Source organism: Cavia porcellus, unplaced genomic scaffold (assembly GCF_034190915.1).
Source record: "Cavia porcellus strain 051 isolate PalLab524CR breed Dunkin Hartley unplaced genomic scaffold, mCavPor4.1 scaffold_14, whole genome shotgun sequence".
In the NCBI taxonomy this organism is placed as follows: domain Eukaryota; kingdom Metazoa; phylum Chordata; class Mammalia; order Rodentia; family Caviidae; genus Cavia; species Cavia porcellus.
In genome coordinates this window covers 24,822,439-24,844,993 of record NW_026947497.1, presented here as the reverse complement: position 1 = coordinate 24,844,993, position 22,555 = coordinate 24,822,439, and the positions used below count along the sequence as shown (strand labels likewise).

The following is a 22,555-nucleotide window of genomic DNA, read 5'->3' as shown; positions in this document are numbered from 1 at the left end:
TCCTAAATTTTGCTGCTGTAGCCAAACAAAGATGTGATCTGTATAACTACATTTCTGAGGCTTTAAAACAGTGAAAAATTATAGTAAAAGACTTTGATATATATATAAAAGAATAGAGTACAGGGAATTATATATGAATATTGGACTAGAAGAATAAGACCAATTTAAAGAAAAAGCAGCTTAGTAACAAAATTCAGCAATTTAATCTCAATGAGGTTAATAAAATGTCATTTTACTATATAAAAACAAGAAAATGAAATTTTAAAAAATGGAATTATTATAATAGTAATTTTGCCAATGGATTAATTTATTTAGTGGTTACAAGGAATTTTAGAAGATAAAACCCATTGATTTTTTTCCTTCAATTTTAAATGTATCAATCCTTTAATGATAATTCTCCAGTAAAAAAATAAGTTTTAAGTTTGGTACAAAAAGTTTGGAAATTGGTAGCAATTATTAAACATTATAGCTGAGCACTTTTTGATAAACCCCACTTGTTTTCAGGTACAATACACATGTCATCACCAGTTGGCTTTATTCAATACCTTGTTTCTGTATGCTTCTATCACTTTCATGACAAGTTGAATCTTTTTTCCTAAGTCATTCAAAGCTTTTGGTCTCTCCTCATGTTCTATGTATCTCACTTGAATAGGCTGGCCATATTTCTGTTAACATAAGGAAATTTTTTTAAATGAAAAAAGAATAAAAACAATGATAGAGAATTTCAAAGCAAAATAATAGGAGACTAACATTAGTTAATAACAAGGAATTTTTTAAAATCTGAAAACTTTATTTGCCCCTTTCAAGATGATGAATAAGAGAAAATATTAAAATATGTCCTATCAGGCCAGGGATTTAGCTTAGCTGCATAAGCACCTGCCTGGCAAGCATGAGGTTTGCGAGTTTGATTTCCGGTACCAAAAAAAAAAAATTTTTTTTAACAAAATATGTCCCCTTTTCTACTACTACTACTACTTTTTTTTTTTTTGTACCAGGAATTGAAGTCACAACCTTGCACTTGCCAGGCAGGTGCCATGCTGCTGAACCTCAGCCCTATGTCCCCTCTTCTTTCCCTACAAATAAGTGCGTTCCAGTGGCTATGGCTATTTCTAAGTCATATACAAGAATGCCTAAATCACATTTTTTTCTCATTTACATGATTACCTTTCAGTAGTTCTCACATCTATTATACTTTTTTTTTTTTTGAGATGGGGGGGGTCTCACAATGTAGTTCAGATTGGCCTTGAATTCACTGTGTAGCTCAGGCTGGCCTGGAACTTGTAGTGACCCTCCTACACCTCCCAAGTGCTGGGATTACAGGCATGTGCTACCACTCCCAGCCTCCTCAAGTCATAAATCTTAAATCAAAACCAGTTCTTTCATAGCTAGGTATTTAAAGTTTTATAAAATTACTAGGAAAAGAAAACTATTAAGGACAATTATACTCTATATGTAATTTATAAATTTAACTTGGCTTCAAAATTAATAATGAGGGGCTGGGGATTTAGCTCGGCGGCATAAGCACCTGCCTTGCAAGCAGGCAGTCGTGAGTTCGATCCCCGGTACCGATAAAAAGCAAAAAGACAAAAAAAAAAAATTAATAATGAATAATGTAACTGTATGCAATATGGTTACTGACCTATATATAATAAATAAATATGCCATTTATATTTATCTATTAGATTAGAATGTTACTGTATTTATATGTAATATATTTTCCCTCCAAATGCATACATTAGACAGTACTTGACTGTTAAAACAGCCTATAACTTTGGAGGGAAGCACATTAAAAGGATAATATAATTTTTTAATGCTTTATATACAGAGTATTCTTTTTTTTTTTTTTTTGCAAAAAACCACAACACTTTATTTCAAACTTTATCTAAAACTGTAAAAAGCGTTAAAAACATAGTTCTGAGCTTCAAGTACCAACTTCCAACTCAAAGGCAGGTGAGGAGGAAGGGTCAGGATATAAGTTCAGAGTCCCTCCTACCCTGTAGAAAAGGGGATCCTAGGGCTTGGTGGAAGACCGGTGCCCATTCTCTCCTAGCACCAGCCCAAGTCCCTCCCACCCCATCTCTGCCCCAGAACTCTCCTCTTCTTCCTCCTCCTCCTCCTCCTCTTCCTCTTCCTCTTCCTCTTCCTCCTCAACGCATTAGAAACATTTACAATTCTTCAAACCTGTCCAGGAACTCGGCATGGTACAGATAGCAGCAGGCAGCTCCCTGAGCAAAGAAGGCTCGGGCCTGGCCCCCTGCTTTTTAGCAGGAAGGATGGGGCACAGCTCTGCTTCCTCCTCTTCTTCCTCAGAAACATCCTTGCTTATAGTAACAACATGATGCCGCCCAGTGATCCGCAACCGGCCAGAGCCCCATTTCAGGCGGAAGATTACGGTGGCTGGAGCTGGAAGCAGTCATCCAAACTGAGCATGGGTGGCAAGACAACTTGAGGCTGGCCACGAGGCCTGAGATCTCCTGGTGATCATGGTTCCAGGCCACTACGTTACACTTGTTCTTCGCTCCCTTGGTAAGGCAGAGCATGGTCAGCGCCAGAAGGTGTTCTGCGTTGTCATCGGCTGGAGACCTTCCAGCCGAAGCATAAGCTGTCCGTGGTGACCGGAGCCAGGACCCGAATGCTGCCCATACTGCTGGCTTGGACCCTGCTTTCTGGGCTCAGGAAGGCAGCAGCAGCAGCGAAGGCCATGCTGCAAAGCAGTCCTTTTTTTTAAAGACAGCATTTTTCTATGTAATTCAGGCTGGACTCAAACTTACTATGTAGTCCAGCTGGCTAAACTCCTGGCAATTCTCCTGCCTCAGCTTCCTGAGTAGTGGATTACAGATGAAAAATCAACTTATTCTATAAAAATTTTAATCTTCAGAAAAATTAAAAAGGAAATAATAAATAGTCAAATATTTGTCACTGCTTTTCTCTTAATATCATATGGTACCATTTGTCAAAACAAATCCACACTGGTATTCTACCTAGGAAGTGAATTTAAATCTTTATGCAGGTTTTACCTTTATCTATCCCACAGTACCATACTACATTTGATACAGTCAATTTAATAGTTTTGAAAGGGGAGCAAGTACTTCATGCTGAAAATCCATCTCAAACAAAACAAAAAAAGTCAAATCCACAAAAATTTCACATATTTCAGACAAAGGAATCCAAGTTAGAGGTACTGCTGAGATTTTCACTTACTATTACCCTCAGCTGCTTGGCTTTTGTAAAGCATTAAAATAAGTACCTTTCTTTTAGGGGGATCGAGAATAGAAATAACTATGAAAAAGAAAATATAAAGACTTAAGTTTTGCTGTAATAAACAGACTGTCTAGTTGCTAGCTATTCCCTTTGGTATAATTTATTGACATGAAGGTCATTTTCCTAAGATAGTAACTTCTTTATAGTTAAATGCCTTTTTCACCCTCCTAACATTATCAGGTCTTAAAAGGCTACATTTTTTGTCTTCTAAATCTTACTAATGGCATCACTTGGCATGTAACTTGTGGAGTTGAGGACTAGCAGTGGCATCATGGAAAGCCTATCATGGGCGTGTGGGATCACTTGAGGAAGAGCCCAGTAATTATAACTCAGTTGGACCTTAGAGACTAATGTGAGCCACACTAAAAAGGAATGACTAAAATGTCTCTACATTCTTTCAATATTATCTTCTAACCTTGTAAGATTTTTTTTGTTTTGTTTTTTGTTTTTTTAGGAATAGGGAAAGGGCTGTGGAACAAGCATGGAGAAGGAGCCAAATGAAAATTGGCGAATAGGTTTTAGGTTTTTCCTTAAAAATCATACAAGTGGCCTAGAAAGAGGGACCCTGGTGGCTAGGTATCTGTACTTGTGAAAGGACATTCAAGAGCAGGGGTGCTATTTTTGAATCGGTCATATGGGTCTTCATCAGTTAATATGAAAATACAGTAGGCTTATATCACATTTCCAAATTCAGAACGGTGAAGGGTGACTCCTCTAACAGATAACTAGTGGTCAAGTTGATAAATCTATCATTTCTTAAAGATATCAGTAATATCTATCTTGCATAACAGTAATATTCTGGTTATCTACTAAATACACTGATATCACAATTATATATCATTTGATTTCCGTTATCACACAATATTGGTTACTTTTCAAAATGCAAGAGCATTTCCTCATACACATCTGACTTGGAAATATCTTACATATTATCACATTGATCTAGTAATCCCAATACAAGGTATATGTCCAAAGTAAATTAAATTAGTACCTCTGTATCTCTATGATCTGTATCTCTATGTTCATTACAGCATTATTTATAACCATAAAGAGGTAGAATCTCTTGATGAATGGATAAAGAAAATGTACTATATATACTCAACAGAATACTATTAATACTTAAAAAAAGTGGGGAGATCCTATCATTTGAGACAAGTTGGATGAAAGTATAGTAAGTGAAATAAGCCAGACACAGAAAAATATTGCATAGCCTCACATGTCTAATCTAAAAAAGCTGAACTTGTAAAAGCAGAGTTAAAATGCTGACTGCCAGGTAGGATGAGGATAAATGGGATGATGCCCGTCAAGGAATATAGTATTTCAGTCAGGGGAAAATACATGACACGTGTTGTACAGCATGTCAACCACAGTTAATTGCAATATATTATATGTCCAAAAATTGCTAAGTAGATTTTAAACATTTAACTTCCCCTAAAAGTACATGAAGTAATCACGCTACCATAATGTACATCAAACCACGTTTACATCATAAAATAAGAATATTTACCTATCAATTAAACAAAAATGAATTTAACTAAAAAAATACACTGTGCTTTTTATATGATCATTTTCAGGAAATCATGTTTTACTCAGCATTAACACAGGACTTTGAAAACTTCACCTTTAGCTCTTGCAGCTTGTCCACATACACCTGCTTAGGCTGGTCCTCTCCTTCTTCATAGAGCCAATTTTCTGTGTCTTCCAGTATTGCACATAGTTTATGCATATCCTAGTTACATATTTAAGAGACACTAATTACAAATTCTTTCCACCGAAGTCAAAATCATTAGGAGACACAGGATCTTTTCAAGTTAAATTTCACATTTTGAGGCTTCTTAGTCATAAATATGTTTCTCATCATCCTTTTGCAACTTGGTAAAATAAAACCATCTCAATATGGACTTAAGAACACTGACAAAAATAACAAACTTGGTGCAATATTCATATAATTCATACTGGTTGTTTCCCATACTACTGCCCCAGTGGTACTGAGGACTGAACCTCGGCTTTGTACTGAGCTATGTCCTTAGCCCTTTAAAAATTTTTTTAAAGACAGGGTCTCAGTAAGTTGCCCTGTCTTGGCTTTAACTAGTGATTGCCTCATACTAGCATTTTGAAACAAATGTTGAAATAGTTCTCACAAAAAATTATGAAATTTACTTACTTCTGGAGTGATGAATTTTTCATAGACAGTTCCCAGTCTATCTCTAAAATCATATACGTATTCTTCAACAGCATTCTTAGCATCATTTCTTTCTTTCTCTAACTTATCCTGCATTAACATTTTCCCCTGTTCAAAAAGTTTCAGATTAACTGTCATAATATACTTTACAGTAATGTGAATCAAAACCATAATGAGAAACTTCACATCTATTATTGGAAATATATTTTTAAAAATAGACATTAAGTGTTTATGAGGTTGTAGACAAACTGAAATCCCCATACATTGCTAGTGGGTATATAAATGGAGCAGCCAACATGGAAACAGTTTTGAGGTTCCTTAAAAAGCTAAACATAGAATTACAGATTTACTACTGACCTAGAAAATTCTCAAGTACACACCCAGAGGGATTGAAAGCAGGGGGTGCAAGCAGGTATTTGAATGACAGCATTAAATGCAATATTATTCACAATAGCCAAAATGTAGAAACTGTCTATTCATCAGTGAATGGATGAACAAAATATGTATACACATGCAGATAATCGATTATTCAGTCTTAAAAAGGAATCAAATTTGGACATAAACTATACAATATGAGTGAACTCTAAAATCATTATGTCAAGTGAAATCAGCCATAAACAAAAGGTCTCAGTATTATATAATTCAACTTATACAAGTTGTCTAGACTAAGCAAATTCCTATAAGCAGATAACAGAATTTCCTGAAGGCTGAGAGAAGAGAGGAAAGACAAATATTAATAGTTACAAGGTCTAGGACAATCGAGTTGTTCTGAAATAGCAGTGATGGCTGCATAACTGAATGTAATTAATGCCTCTAACTGTACATTTAACAAATGGCAAATTTTATGCTACAAATATGAACTATATCTTTTAAAAGTAATATTCCTCAAATTACTGAATTGTATACTTTGGATCAAACCTAGGGCCTCAATCATGCTAGGCAAACATTTCTGCCCTATGAACTTCATCCTCATTACTCCCCCATTTAAAAGTTTTACAATGAGACAAGAGTCACCAAAAGTTGCTTAGGCTGGATTCAAATTTGTGATTTTCCTGCCTCAGCCTCCAGAGAGGCTGGGAATACAAGCATAAGCCACTGTGCCCAGTGAATCATATACTGTACATAAATGAGTTATACGTGTGAATTATATCTCAATAAAGCTGTTAAACAAATACAAACCATATTATCATATGTACTTAATTTCAAATCTTATTTATTCTAGCTTCAGAAAGCAAGCAAGTCATAAAATCTGTTTTCTTATCCTAAAATAAGACAGTATAATTCTACCTTACACGGCTGTTAATAAACTTGTAATTCATATAAAATACATATAATTAATGCTGAAGGCAACCCTTGGGAAGGGATTTAGTACAGTGGCTTTGATGCTGACCTTTGGAGACGGATTATTTGGACCCAATCCAAAGGTCACTTTCTGATTATGTGTAATTTAGTGTACATATATCTATTTTCTCATCTGTAAAATCTAGATCTCTAACAGTACTCATAATCTCTGTTTGTTTTGAGGATTTAGGATTTAAATAAGATACCAAAATTATGATGATGAGGCCAGGGATACAGATCAGCAGCACAGCGCCTGTCTGGCAAGTGTGAGGTCATGAATCTGATACCTGATACCCCCCCCATCCAAAAAAATTGTTATGATGAAAACCAAAAAATAAATAAAAGAATCTGCATAATATAATTCCTGAACAAAATTTTCCCTTTAATAAAAACATATCTTAAAAATAAGAATTCCTTTATAAATATAATACATTGACATTTGTGAATAAGATATTTTAAAAATGAAGAAAAATCTCATTTCTGATAAAAAAAAATCCACCCCAACTTTGCTTTCCTATAATTCATTCCTTTAGGAAAACTCACCTTCAGATAAATGAGCTCAGAATTATTTCAGACCTCTAGGAATGTTTGCTTCACGTAAAATCAGGCTTTTAAGTAATTGATAGATGATATAGGTGAAGTAATTAAAATGGTAGTAGTATAAATAAAAATCTCGTAAAATAACATACAGGAGATGGTAGAAATAAAAATCTCGTAAAATAACATACAGGAGATGGTAGAGTAAGGGGCACTTCAAAAACTGAATTTTTTTTTTTTTTTTTTGTACTGGGAATCAAACTCAGGACCTTGTATTTGCCAGGCAGGTACTTACACTGCTGAGCAACATCCCCAGCCCAAAGACTGACCTTTTAATGCCAGTCAAAACTGTAGAAAATAGAACATACCACTTCATATAAATTTTGAAATAGATACAAATTATTTCTTACAGTTACTGGTGAAGAAACAAAATACATTTTTTAAAACTCATTTATTTTAGGGACTATAAAATTAAACATGTAACTAGACAGGGACATATAAAAATCGTAAATGATAACATCTAAAAAATACGTAATGAGTCAGAAAACAGTTTGAATAGAGAATGCCTTAATCTTTAAACACAACACAATTTTAAAAAAAAGGAGTTGTTAATATTTCTCCATATGACACATTGGATATTACTGTTAGAATAAAAGGAAGTTAAGACTTGTTTTAGCCAGGCTTGGTGGTGCATGCCTATAGCCCCACAACTTGGGAGGCTGAGGTGTGAGGATCCTTCCAAGTTTGACACCAGCCTGAGCTACAAAGTGAGCTCAAGGTCAGTTTGAACCCCTAGCAAGACTTCATCTCAAAAAGACAACAAAACAAAACAACCCCCCAAAAGACTGTTTTTTACATAACTAAGATGAAAGCTACTGCATATGACATTAATAAAGCTCAGAGAATCTGCTTAATAGTACCTTAGAAATTAGGGGATAGTTTCCCAAATGTTGGAGATAACTACTGATTTGTACAAAATGTTATAAAAGCACTACACCACCTATTTTAACATCATTTCAGATTTATATACCTCATTTTCAATATAGCTGTTGATAAGATCTTGGCCCAGTTGTCTGCACAAGCTACTGTGGATAGGCAGATCAATGCTTCTGGATTTTCCTTTTTTAATGGTCTGATTTAATCGATCCTGTTTGTCTGAGGGAGTTGACTGCAAGAGAAATTCAAAAGAGAAGTGTTAATTTCTAAAACTAGCTGAAAAATAAGCAATTTTAAAGGTTAAAAAAAGGTAAAGTCAAATAAAACCACTACTATTTACTGTAATTTAAAGTAGTATTTTAAACACCCATATACAAAAACATCATACATGAGTGTTCTTAATAGTGTTACTCAGTAAACAAACAAATAACAATATCCATCAACTAAGAAATAAAATGTGGCAGGCATTCATACAATGCATTATTATTAGGCTAAAACAAGAAATGAAATATTGACATATCTTAAAGCCAGAATGAATGTTGAAAACATAATGCTTAATTAAGAAAGATGTTTATAAATGTATTATTATTTTTGTTGTTTTTGAAACTGGGTCTTGCTATGTAGTTCAGGCTGGCCTTGAACTCCCTATAAGCTCAGGTTGGCCTCAAATCATAGTAATACTCCTATCTTGGCCTCCCAAGTGCTGGGATTACAGTCATGACTGGTTCACAAATGAATTTTTATGAAATGCCCAGTATATGCAATTATAGAAATATAAAGTTGATTACTAGTTGCCTAGGGTTGGTAGGAAGAGGGATTAGGGGAATGAGGAATTACTGTTAATGAGTATAAGGATGTTTTGGGAGATGATGAAAATGTTCTAAAATTGTGATTTGGCTGCACAATTCTTAATATACCAAAACCCACTGAATTATACATCTAAATGGGTAAATTCTATGATATGTAAGCTGTATCTCAAAGTGTTAAACAAAAATTGGGTAAGCTAAAAGCAAAAAGAAAATGCAAAATGCAAATTTTACAGAAACAAGTTTTAGTTTAAAAATGATTTTAGAATCTAGGATTTAAAACCTCTGTGAAAAAAACCTATACAGCTAACCTGTACAGAATATACTCTGTGAAACTTAGAAAAATCTGTTGAAGATGATGGCTTAAGTCTATAGCTATACTTACCTGGGTGACTGGGACAGGGTATCTCACTTACTTCCTGTGGTACTGGGGACTGAACTCAGGGCCTCTGCACTGAGCTACAGTTCCAGCCATTTTTATTTTCAGAGAGTTGCTAAATTGCCCAGGCTGGGCTTGAACCTCCAATTTTCCTGCCTCAGCCCCTAGCGTGCCCCTACGGATTACGTACAGTCACGTGTTACTACACTCAGCTGTCTCTTCTTTCATCAGCAGTGAGTAACCCAGTACTGGAATTATTCTCAATAATAAAGACATTTATCATTTAAAATTTTGTAATTTTTGTGATGTAGGGGATCAAACCCACAAAATTTTGTATTTTAAAATATTTTTGCAAAAAGAAAAACACTATATTCAAGAAAATGCTTAAGGAGTAGTTAATTCTTAAACTTGCAAATTTAAGTTTACTTCATTTGGCTTACTCTGTTTTATATTTTCTTTGAGGCTTATGATTTTTAGTTAGAAAAAAGTTACTAAAAATATTTCTCCCTATCAAAAATTTTTAGTATTAAGGTTCACTGTTTAAAAACCTCTGTACTAAAACACTGAAATGTATTTATTCTAGCTATGGAGCTTTCTGTACTTTTCTATATTATTAAGATTTAAAAAAACAAGTGCATTAAGAACAAGCATTACAAAGCGAATATATTAATTAAAAATATCAGGGCTGGGGATTTAGCTCAGCGGCATAAGAGCCTGCCTCATAAGCATGCAGTTGTGAGTTCGATCCCTGGTACCAATAAAACAACAACAACAACAAAATATCAATCTCAAAAGATCTGACTACAAAAAAAGTAAATCAAACCTTTGTTTTGGCTCCCGTATGATCAATTTCCTCTTCTGGGGTATGTTCAGCATGACTTTTTTGATGACCTCCTTCTTCTTGGTCAACCTGCATTTTATCCTGGCAAGAAAATATACAGTTAATAATATATATTTCATCTCTCTTTTTAAAAACAAATTTAACTGAATCTTAGAATTTAAGCCTGTCATGAGATATATGTACATGATACAGGCTCGTTTTTCAAAGGAGACTAATAACAAATGATTAACAGGTAAGTAAAATAAAAAGAATTATATGATATTCTACAAGTACACACTGTTTAAGCCACCGGTGACTCAAACACTTACAAAATATAGAAAGTTGTCCTCAAACTTGTAGTAAGCTTACAAAAGACCCATTCAAGTTGATATGAAAAATCTATAAAGATGTAACATTGGAAAATAAATTTAAGAAAAAAGTTTTTGAAAATTTAATTATGTATTTTAAAATGGAGTAAAATATTAAAGAAAATTCAACAAAACTGTCAGAGTAGATGTTTTTGTATCTAAAAAAGAAGCTTTTAACCAATAAAAATCCCCAAATTGATTCTCCATTTGACAAACAATCTTCAGTAATGCATTTTTTTTTTTACTCTTCTTAATCATACCCACCACTGTTCTCCTGAAAAAAAAAAGGCTAGATACAGGGGTTAGAAAAAAATTGTATTATTTATCTTCACTTATATCTAGAGTTAAGAAAACATGTAATACCCAAAACTTATCTTGAATAAATGTTCATTTGTTCCAAAGAGAAAGATGAATTAGAGAATCACTGTAGTTAAAAGAACTATCTCTGATATTCTAGCTTCTTTCCAACTCTTCTACTTGCCCAAACCCTGTGATGGACAAGAGGTTAAAAAAAAGTGATAGTGGAGCTGGGGATTTAGCTCAGCGGCATTAGCGCCTGTCTTGCAAGCAGGCAGTCGTGAGTTCGATCCCTGGTACCGATAAAAACGAAAAAGACAAAAAAAAAAAAAAAAAAAAAAGGTGATAGTGAGGCGGGGGTGGGGGGGGGAAGCCATATACATGTATTCTTAGTCTAAAAGTATGTGTGTGTATACTACCAAACTTATTCTGAATCGGTTTTATTTAGATTAAAAAGTACTAATAAAATACACTGCTTTAATAAGAAACTAAGAACTTAAAATGATTTCAAATTACATGTTCCATGTAATGCTATGAAAGAAGCATAAACCCCAGCTGGGAGTGGTGGCTCATGCCTGTCATCCTAGCACTTGGGAGGTTGAGGCAGGAGGATCATTGTGAGTTTGAGACCAGCCTGGGCTACAAAATGAACTCAAGCCTGCCTGAACTGCACAGAGAGACCCTGCTCAAAAAGATAAAAAAAAAAAAAAAGCATAAGCTCCAAGTATATTACAGTGTGAAAGATGAAGATTAAACAGTATTCTTTAATAAAGTTCACACTGATCATATAGCAGAAAGTCAAAGAAAAACCTCAAATTAATATACTCACCTGCTAAAAGTACCAAGTTATGATTAAAATAATATATATGATATATATATCACATGATATATATATATATTATATATCATAGGAGCCTTGAGATAGGATTTCTACATACCAAATCATCTTTGTTTTCACTCTTAAATGAAGCTTCAGTTTCCATAGGAGCATCATTATGATCCCCTTCAAAATTCTGCTTCTCAATTACTGATGCACTAGCCACACTGAAGACTCCATGGATGTTAACACGAACTTTAACCTTTACTTTGGAATTATCACCATCAGATTGGGGGAAAACATTCTGAATAGTGAAGGTCCCTTAAAGAAAAACAGTTTTGATCAGTATCAATTTTTAGTCAATACTTTGGATTGTCATCTTTAAAATCATGGCAAATTATCGTAAAATTGTGATCAGATCTTGATTAACATTACTATGGAGAACGCACTTCGCCAAGGTATCTCACATCAAGGCAAACCTGGTATTAAGACTCAAAATGGTCAAGTAACTTGCTCTAAATTATCAGTGCTATGAAAAAGAGAGTTGTAGTATGCTGCAACTCTAAAACCAAAATAATAAAATTCAATTCCTGAACCTGAGAACAAAATATGTATAACCTATTTGGTGTTAAATTTACAAATCATAATCATCCTGGTAGTGTGTAAATAAGAAGTCTAGACATTTTTGAATTTCTCAAAGCAAAATTAAGAGAGAATGCCACACAAAAAAATTGGGCAGTAAAAACTTTGGATGACCTTTTTTATGAATTGAGGTATATCCCAACATTCATATGTTGAAGTTCTAACCACCCTAGTAACTTAAGATGTGATTATTTATGAAGACAGAATCTTTAGAGGTAATTACATTGAAATGAGATCATTAGGATATGCCCTAATTCAGTATGACTGGTTCCCTTCTAGAAGAGAAATTTGAAGACAGACACATACAAATGTGAGAGAGAAATCTAGAAACCAACAAAAGTGAATTAAAATAGATCCTTCCTTTATAGCCCTCAGAACAAATCACACTTGTTAATATCTTCATTTCAGAATTTTAGCTTCCACAACTGAGACAGTATAGCCTGCAAAAAAAGTACACCAGGAAAAGAAAAATTTGTATAAATATCTTAATACTGTACTATCATGAGATAAATATGAAGTTACCTTTGATCTCTACAATTACAAGATGTGCTCAAAGTGTAGCCATTAGCATCCATTTAGTGAACTGCTGAAGTGTATATACAGTTTTTGGCGGACTCTGTATATGTCTACTGTTTAAGCCATTTAGCTTATGGTACTTAGCATCCGTAGTTAACTAACACACAGTAACTTCTGCTTTAAATAATATTTAGGGCAGGGGATTTAGCTCAACTATGTAAGCACCTGCCTGGCAAGCACGAGGTCATGAGTTCGATCTCTAGTACCAAAAATAAATAAATAATAGTCTCCTTTTTGACCTATCAATATACAGACAATTTTAAAATTTAAAAATTTCTTCTCTCTCTCTCTTTTTTTTTTTTGATACCAGGAATTGAACTCATGACCTCACACTTTCCAGGCAGGCGCTTATGCCATTGAGCTAAATCACTTGCCCAAAACTGCTTCTCTTTAAATGCTATAACTTTTAAATTTTGCTTTATAGCATCTAAAATGATTACTCAGTTAAAATTGGTATTATAATTTCTTGTTTTCACTTTCAGATTAATCTAATAAACATTGTAGCTATTGCTTGTGAACAAATTTTAAAATCAGAAGTCAGTATGGAAGCACAATTTAATTTGTGCTAAAATATACTCACAAATTCTTCTGGTCAATTGTAGAGCATTTTAAATATAAAAGTTGAAATGAATTAAAAATACTCAAACTATGTATAATTATTCTAGAAATAAACTAAGCACAAAAAAAGTGCATATTTGGGAGAAAGTACAACTATCTTTCTTGGAAAATCCTGGGCTGATTTAGCTGAAATGTCACATTGTCTCTTTGATTCTATGCATTAATTATAAAGATAAAAAATTATAGATTTTTTTTTGTTGAGTTTTCTTACCAATTCTTGGATCAGGGTAAGGCACTTCATGTAAGTTAGTGTAAAATGCTTCTAGTTCAAATGGCTCCTTCTTGTGGAAAGTAATGACTTTTGAGAATGGAGAAGGATGGTTCTTACAGAATACTTCACATTCCCTAAAATGCAATGGAAAAGACACTCAAAAACAAATAGAGAGCTGCTCACGAACCTAATTACAGAATCCATTCATCTGTAATTCATAAGGAACAACTACAAAGACATCTATGTACAAATGTAAGAAAAAACACAGATTTTTGTTACAGTCATTGTGACAAATTTATAGCTCAAAGTTCTCAGAATGTCTACCACAGTAAGACAATTCTATAATAGTACAAAAATATATTACCTGACAATATATGCATTCTGAGGTCAATATACTCAAGGACCAGGTTCTTCCCATTAACCTCCAAAAATACTTGCCATATATAACTTTCTTTAATACCAGCTACCCTTTTTTGTTTTGTTTTGTTTGGTACCAGGGATCGATCAAACAACCACAGGCTTGCCAGGCAGGTGCTTACACCACTGAACTAAATCGCCAGCACTTACAGCTACCTTTTTAAAAAGACCTTCTATTTGGAAATAATTTTAAATTAACACAGGGTGAAAAACTAAGGTCAGGACAAGAAGAGAGAATATAACAGTACTCTTCTTTCCTCAAAACTTACACTAAAACAAGCCATTTAAGTGCTCTACAAGTCGTTCAGATTAGACTAATAATCCACATTTTTGAAATCTGTACAATTTCATAATCTTTCAATTTCTTGGGAATATTGGTACCTAAAACACAGAACAAAAATCTGAGAGGGGGCAGGGATACAGGGCCTGGCAAGTGCAAGGTCTTGAGTTCAATTCCTAGTACAAAAAAAAAGTGAGAGGAACTTCATAACGTGAGTATAGCTTTAGAGCATTCTGCAGGTTCTATTGCTGAAAAGTAGGCAAGTAAAATGCTTAAACATCAATCCTGTTTTTCTTTTCTCTGAGACAGTGTCTCAATACATACTTCAGGCTGGCCTTGAACTCACTATGTGGCACAAATTGACCTTGAGCTCATGGCAATCCTTCTGCCTTAGCCTCTCAAGTGGTGAAACTACAGGTTTGCGCCAATATTCCCAGCCATCAAACACCAATCTTGATTTTGGTAGGAAAGCAAGCTACTTCAGTTGTGGGCAATGTATGGTGAATGAAATGCAGATGTTAACAAAAGATTTAATTAGCAACAGTGAGAAACTGTTTTCTAATATCAGTATGTCACATTTACAAGTATAGAAGAAAATGTATCAGGACAGGTTATCTCATGAATGTTGCAGGAATACACATTACCATAATTTTTTAGTGACTTAAGTTGGCCATTTAGTGAAAATAATGTGCATACTCTAGGTCAACAATTCTAGTCCTTTATTCCTTTACCAGACACAGTTGAGTATATACTCAAATGTGTTTCTAATAATATCGCTTAAGACAGAAGAATTATTAAGTTACCAGTGTCTTGGTTAAGTTTATTATAGCATATAAACTTGAAGTATTGTCTGTTAACATGGAAAAGTATTGTTTGTTAACATAAAAGCAAGATGCATTGGAGATATAAAATGACATATGTACTAAACAGCATGGTGCATGCTTTTATTTATGGACATTCAAAGACAAAGTCTACAGAGATAACATTAGCTATGAAAAATGATTACCTCTGTAAAGTGGGCTAACCTTAGAAGTTGAGATATGGCAAACATAGATTTAATACCTGTATATTGTAAAAAACAAGCATCATGGTTTTATCATATTTACACTCTAATACTTTATTTTGAAATATCTGATAGAATTTTAACAAGTATAAATGCCTTTAACTTAGAAAAAATAGGTTAAATTGGTTAAAGATTTATGATAGGCTTTAACCAAGATTTTAAAAATAACTCACCCAGTTCCATCTTCAAAAGAAGTCCTCCATCTTAACATGACTGAATAGGGAACAATGTCTGTTATAGAAAATTCACGTACTTTAAATGCTGGTGAGAGAATTGCACACTGAAAAATAAGTGTACCATATTTGAATCAATAGATATAACCTTATTTTACCCTGACTGAACTGCTTAATGAAGTTCTACTAAAACTTATATTTTAAAAATTCCTATTTTTTAGTTAAGAGAGAGAGAACTTTTTGTGTGACTTTATAAAAGTTAATGTAATGAAATTTTTAAAACTCCAAAGGAATTTTAAATGGACATAATTCTAAGAATTTATAAAATAAATGATCTTTCAGTACAGATATAAAAAATTCAGTGCAGATATAAAAACAAGAATTCAGACTTATTGACAGGTGTTTGGAATAATATCTAACAGACTACTTTAGACCTATCACCCCTTCTAGCAAAACACAGAAAAAAATAAGAACCTGTAATGCACATCCTCTTGCAACTGCTTCATCAGCATTTAAAGTGGTACTGATATCTTTAAGAAAGAATTTAGTAATCTGTTCTTTTACTGCAGGAATACGCGTTGCTCCTCCTACAATTTCTATACTGCTTATGTCTTCACGTTGTAAGTCTGAAAAATAAAATGTTTTTCGATGAGAAAAATAAGATACTCTTGAAAAGTCTTTGAACGGTAGGATTTGTAAAGTATCTTTTGGAGGAGGGGGCCTGAAACAGGGTCTTGCTGTGTAGCTGAAACTGGACTTGTGATCTTCTTGCCTCAGCCTCCCAGATGCTGGGTTTACAGGCATATGCTACCATACCACATGCTTGAAAGTATTTTTCTAAAGGTAGACTTTTTAATATGCTCAAAAGAAGATAAAACAAAATTAAAAACAAATTCTGAAAACATCCAAAGTTGGTAAGTATTGATTATCTACATCATCAGCATTTGATTTGGTCCAGATTCCTGGAGTGACATAAGGGACAGACAAGCACTTCTGGATTTTAAAAAATCTCTTTAGAGTCCATTTACATCACAAACTTCTATAGAAGGTGTTTTTAATTTTAACTGGTTACCAAAACTGTTTTTTATGTGTGTGACTGACCTTGTGCACTCTAGGCCAGGTACTCTACTAGAGTCTCAACCCTTTTTGTTTTACTCCAGCCCTTTTTAATTGTTCACTTTTATAGGTATGTATCTGTGATACATAATTTTGGGAAATTGATATATATACATATCACATCTTGATCATTTTTTTTTTTTTTTTACTTTCTCTTCCTCTCTCCCATCTCACCCTTCCCTCTACTCCAGGTCCATTTTCAACTCCCTAAAGTTTATCTACCTGTTTCCTATCATCTCTCTCTTATTTTGCTCTTTATTTTTATGTAGGCATTTTCCTGTAACATTTAACTTTCTGTGTGATTGGTTGATTTTATTTAGCATTATAGTCTCAAGATCACCTATTCCCCTAAAATTGACTAATACTTATGTTTCTTTGTGGCTGAATTTTTTGTAGCTCAAAAAAATTTTTGTGGTATTTAAAAATTTTTTTGTGATATCTATACTCATTGTGTATAGATACCAAATTTTATTTATCTGTTGATGAGCATATAGGGTATTTCCAAAATTTAGCTATTATGAATTGTGGTGCTATAAACATGGGTATTTATGTATCACCGTAATATGTTATCTTTTAACTTTTCAGTCTTGAAGAAGACACCCAGCAGAGGTATATGTGTGTCAAACAGAATTTTTGCTTTTAGTTTTTAGAGATATCTTTAAGTCATGTGCATAGTGGTTGTCATGGTTTATATTTTTTTATTTCTTATTTGAGCAAGGTCTTGGTAAGTTGCCCACTTGAGTAGCTGGGATTATAGGCATGTGCCACTGTCTGGGTTTGGTTACCAAAAATCTTTTAAAAAAGCAATTATATTCCCATTTCTACCTTAATTTCATTTTACAAATTTTCTAACCTTACATATAAAACCTCCAAATGGATGTATCCTAAATTTTGTGATGTAAACAATAAAATACACATGAAAGAATTCTCAGAATGCCAGAATTCTAAGCACCCTTTTATGAATAAAGAATGTAATAGCCATCTCCATTTTTCTTTTTTGGTACCTTATGCTTGTCAGGCAGGCACTTATGACCCTAAGCTATATCTTTGGCATAACAGCCTTCTCTAAAAATGAGAAATATGTTTCAAAGAAAATGAAGTTTTTATTGCTTTTACTACACAGTTCAATTCTGACAGAAATTTCTACTTACTAGCCTGTTCCATTACTGCTTTTAAAGGTGGTTCAACTCTGGCCAAAAGGGAAGCACATAATTGTTCATACTGAGCCCTGTGAGAAACAGAAAAAAAACATTGTTTTGGTATAAAAGGTTGCATATGATTTCTAAAATACCAGCATAAAAAAGAATCAGATGTGATCTAAACATGAAATACACAAATACTTTTCAAACTGAAAACATACATGGTACCTGTTCATTTTACTAGAAACATCAAGGTCATTCATGAAACACTCAATGTTCAGCGGAAGATCTGATGCATTTGCACTCATTAGCTTCTTTAGTTTTTCACATTCCTGATATAAACGCAACAAGGCCCGAGAGTTTTCTTTCACATTTATCTTATATTTGGTCTTGAACTCATCACAGAAGTAGTCTACTAAAGCCTCATCAAAGTTTCTGCCACCCAAATATGGATCAAAAGTAGTAGCCAAGACCTGTTTAATTAAAAAAGTAAAACTGAATTTTCAGAAATACAGATTAAAAAAGGAAAAGAAAATCTTCCAACATGATAATAAAAAATAAAAAGAAAACAAGGAACTTTTTTGACTCACAGAGGTGCCAAATTTGGAATCAGTGTTATATTATCACCTATATTTAACTAACATATCTTCTTACTCTTAAATATATGGCTTATATAATTGAACCATATAGCATAATTTAAAGAACAATTCTAATTCTGAAATAATTAAATTATAATTTCATTAGCTGATATTCTTTGGTTCCACAATAGTATTGTACTAAAAACCTAGTTTAAGAGAGTAAAGAACATGTCCAAGGATATGAACAAGAAACAAACTAATTTTAAAAAGCAGATTTAAAAATTAAATCTAAAATACTGTAAGTGTTTACTATACAGATCAGTGTTTAGGCCTGCTATTACTTAAAACAGCAAAAAATAAAACTCCAGGGCTGGAGGTATAGCTAAGCAGCATGGCATCTGCCTGTCAAGTATAAGTCCTAAATTCAACTCCTAGTACCAAAAAAGAAAAAGAAAAACAAAAATGACTCCAGATAACTTTTACAAAAACTTAATGCATGAAATCAGGCATGGTGGTGCATGCCTATAATCCCAGATACTCAGGAAGCTGAGGCGGAAGAATTGACAGCTTGAGTTCAAGTTGGGCAATATAGTAAGATTCCATCTCAAAGGAGGGGGAAAAAACAGAAAAGAATACATGAGACAACAAAATAGAAAACAGAAACAAATACAGTACAGAGAAAGTATTAAATAAACTCATTGATGAGCTGGGTGTGATGACGTGGGATGCTGAGGCAGGAGGATCACTGAAAGTTTGAGGCCAGCTTGGACTACATAAGTATTTAAGGCCAGCTTGAACTGCAAGGTAAGATCCTGTCCCAAAACACACACACACACACACACACACACACACACACACACACACTCCTTGAACAACAGGCTCCCAGCTAGTACTTCTATAAAAAGTATATATAAGTCCCAGAACTTCAATACTGTGGACCAAGATACCTAGTCCCTTGGGTACAATGACTACCTATAGTTGCTACTACAAAATGAATCCCATTGCTGGTGTGGTTCATCAGCTCTTTCTTCACAAGATAGTGTGTATATGAGGAGGAGTCGGGAATGAGATACCTCACAATAGGATGTGAGCACAATCTGAGTGTGATGTCTTCCCAAAAGATTAGCATGGAGGATCAATGAAATAATTGCTTGTAAAGTCCAGTATTATCCAAAATCAAATGCTAAAATTATCTCAGTATGTATGTGACTACTGCAAGTATAAATTCTTTTGGGAGAAAGGGTCATAGTCTTTATTACTTTTGAAAGCTGCTACGATCTAAAAATTATACATTACTACACTGTTATCTACTAAAAAATAAAGAAAAATGCTCTTTTTAAGTTATGTTAACTGGGTGCAGTTGCACACACACCTAGAGTCCCAAGCACTCAGGAGGCTGAGGCAGGGGGATCCCCAGGAGTTTAAGGCCAGCCAAAACTACATAGCGAGACCCTGTCTCAAAAAACAAAACAAAGTTATGTTAAAATTTAAGGCTAAAAGAAGTAAACTCATTTATACTAAAAAAAAGCTCCCCTATATTCACCACGAGTCATTTTCCTTTAATGTCCTGATTACAAGGATGTTATTATATAAAACTGTAGGAAAAAAGGCTCTTGCAGAGTTGGATAAACCAAAGCACACTGTCTCCTCAGTAACCTCTCCTATTAATGTATAGTGGAGAGAGCGTAAGGTTAGACAATCCATGTAAAAATGAATAGAAAACTAAGTAGAGACCATAAGAAGATAAACACATAGAAGTAAATGCTATATTATAGAAATTTATAATTAGAACTTCTAGAAAGACTTCAAAATAGTAGTAATCATTTTAGAAAACATTTCCTGTATGATTATTTATGCACCTTGAATACTATTTTAAACCCCTCAAGAAAAACAACAAAAATAGTTGTAAATTATTGCAAAAGGTATTATAAGCTAGGCATCCCACTCATTTTTATATACATTATACGTTTTCCTCAAAAAAGTCTAGAAGATGGTTACTGATATTATCTCAAGACAGGAAAACTAAAATTTAAAGAGGTTAAAAACCTACAAGGTCAGTTTTTAAGGGGTAGGGCCAAGGCTAAAGCCTAGGTAAGAAAGTTCTCTATATAATCTGTTCTTTAATAATGAAAGTGAAATATAGCAAATTATTTATTTACTTACTTTAAGTTTTCCTTTGTTAAAAGCACAAACTGAGACCTGATAGGCAGAATGTCCCATATCAATAAATACTACATTTCTTGGTTTCTCATCTAATGATGGAAGATCCTGTTTATAAATTCCATATGCTAGCGCAACTATGTAAGAACAAAGAATCAGGTTAATACTAGTGTCACAATTACTTAGAGAACAAGAGATAAGTTAATTTGATACTGTGCTTTTAGTACACAGTACTATAATTATTAGTTTAAAAAATAAATTCACTTTTCACAAAGTTGGTTTTTTAATGCCCTTGTCATCTGTAAGTCTATAACAGTAGTTACTCTTATAGCCAACAAGATGTATTTAACTTTTGCCAAAATGTTGTACTCCAAAGCAACAAGCTTATGAGAACCAATGTATAACAAGAGTTAAATATAACTATATTACTAAAGAGAAAATAACCTTTCTGATAGTGATTCTCAAAACTGCAGAGTGCTTACCTGCTGTAGTTTCATTCATTAGTCTTAAACAATTTAAGCCTGCAACCTGAGCTGCAGCTAGCACAGACCTTCTCTCAGCATCAGTGAAAAAGCTAGGAACCTGGTATTTAAAAAAATTAATTAAATGTATTAGCTCGATATTTTAAATATTTCATCAAAGAAAAATTTAAATTAACTGCACTAAAAGTTGCAGAAGTTTAAAGTAAAGAATGTTGTTTTAATTAAATAAAAATGTTTTTAACCATTTCTATACTATAAAAATTTGCCCTACAATATAAGCATCAGTGAAAGTAATTAATTAAATGGCAGAACTACCAATATTTGGTTAATTTAAACCCTTCTTATATTACGATTTGCTATGGTTTGGATAGTGTTTGTTCCCTTATTATTAGAAACTAGGTTTTCACTGTGCCTCTTTTTCAGTGTAACTCTTTAGAGATGAGGCTAGTGGAAGGTCCTCAGGTCAACTGGTGGCGACCGCTTGGGTAGAGACTGTTGGACCCCAATACTTCCTATCTGGCAATGTAATCCTTCTTTCCACATACATTCTTGTCATAATACTATTATTAGGCTCTTAGCAGAGGCCAAATTAATGGGGTTTAACTGATCTTGGACTTTCAGTTTCCAAACCTGTGGGCTAAATAATCACACTTTTTTATAAAGTTTTTCTACCTAACATATTTGATATAATAATGAAAAATGGACTAATACACTGGACTGTTAGAAATGTTAATCTTTAATAATAAAAAAGTAAAAACCTAAGGCTGCTAAAATGTGATTAAATATAGTATATATCCATAGAATGGGATTTTACATAACTGTCAGAATTAGGTAGATCTGTATTATCATGGAATAGTACATCATATTAATAAAGTCATATCTAGTATAGTTTCATTATGCATATATAACCAGAAGAATAAAATCCCAGCTGTTTACAATGACTGTTTCCTGGCTGGGGATTTAGCCTAGTGGCACAAGCACCTGGCAAGAATAAGGTCATGAGTTCAATCCCTGGTACCAAAAAAACCAAAACCAAAACAAAACAAAAAACCCACTATGTATTCAAAAAAGAGAAATATGTGTTACAAGGAAGTTATGTGCATGTATTTCTTTTATAATCAGTAAAAAATTTCCACTAAAAATTATACTCAGATTTAAAGCTAATATTCATCTATGTGTATTTCTATCAAGGTAAGCAATCTTTTAGTCTATGAATTTCTAAAAAGATAATTATGAAGTGTAGTCATACATAGAATAATTATGGCCTCTTCAACTGTAAGCAGTCTCCTCTTTATATTTTTTTTAAATTCTGCTAAATATCAAGCTAATTGATAAATATCAAGCTAATTTTGTTAT

The 22,555-nt window shown here is 33.4% G+C and overlaps 1 protein-coding gene and 1 pseudogene across 2 annotated transcripts in view; both read right to left on the bottom strand.

Annotated features, from left to right (window-relative positions):
- The window catches only part of Hspa4l (heat shock protein family A (Hsp70) member 4 like), a 47,727-nt gene that overhangs the window by 6,384 nt on the left and 18,788 nt on the right, over positions 1-22,555 (bottom strand). The window contains exons 5-17 of one of the 2 annotated variants that reach the window (XM_063260751.1): positions 21,200-21,299; positions 20,721-20,854; positions 18,208-18,452; positions 17,992-18,068; positions 16,199-16,350; positions 15,725-15,831; positions 13,792-13,925; positions 11,866-12,065; positions 10,266-10,364; positions 8,352-8,489; positions 5,426-5,551; positions 4,883-4,990; positions 546-665 (exon numbers count right to left, since the gene is read on the bottom strand). In XM_063260751.1, the coding sequence (XP_063116821.1) occupies positions 546-665; positions 4,883-4,990; positions 5,426-5,551; positions 8,352-8,489; positions 10,266-10,364; positions 11,866-12,065; positions 13,792-13,925; positions 15,725-15,831; positions 16,199-16,350; positions 17,992-18,068; positions 18,208-18,452; positions 20,721-20,854; positions 21,200-21,299 (1,740 nt within the window). The remainder of the gene's footprint in view (positions 1-545; positions 666-4,882; positions 4,991-5,425; positions 5,552-8,351; positions 8,490-10,265; positions 10,365-11,865; positions 12,066-13,791; positions 13,926-15,724; positions 15,832-16,198; positions 16,351-17,991; positions 18,069-18,207; positions 18,453-20,720; positions 20,855-21,199; positions 21,300-22,555) is intronic. The other variant, XM_063260752.1, reaches the window with a different exon arrangement.
- On the bottom strand, positions 612-4,876 carry LOC111753571 (nucleoplasmin-3-like; annotated as a pseudogene).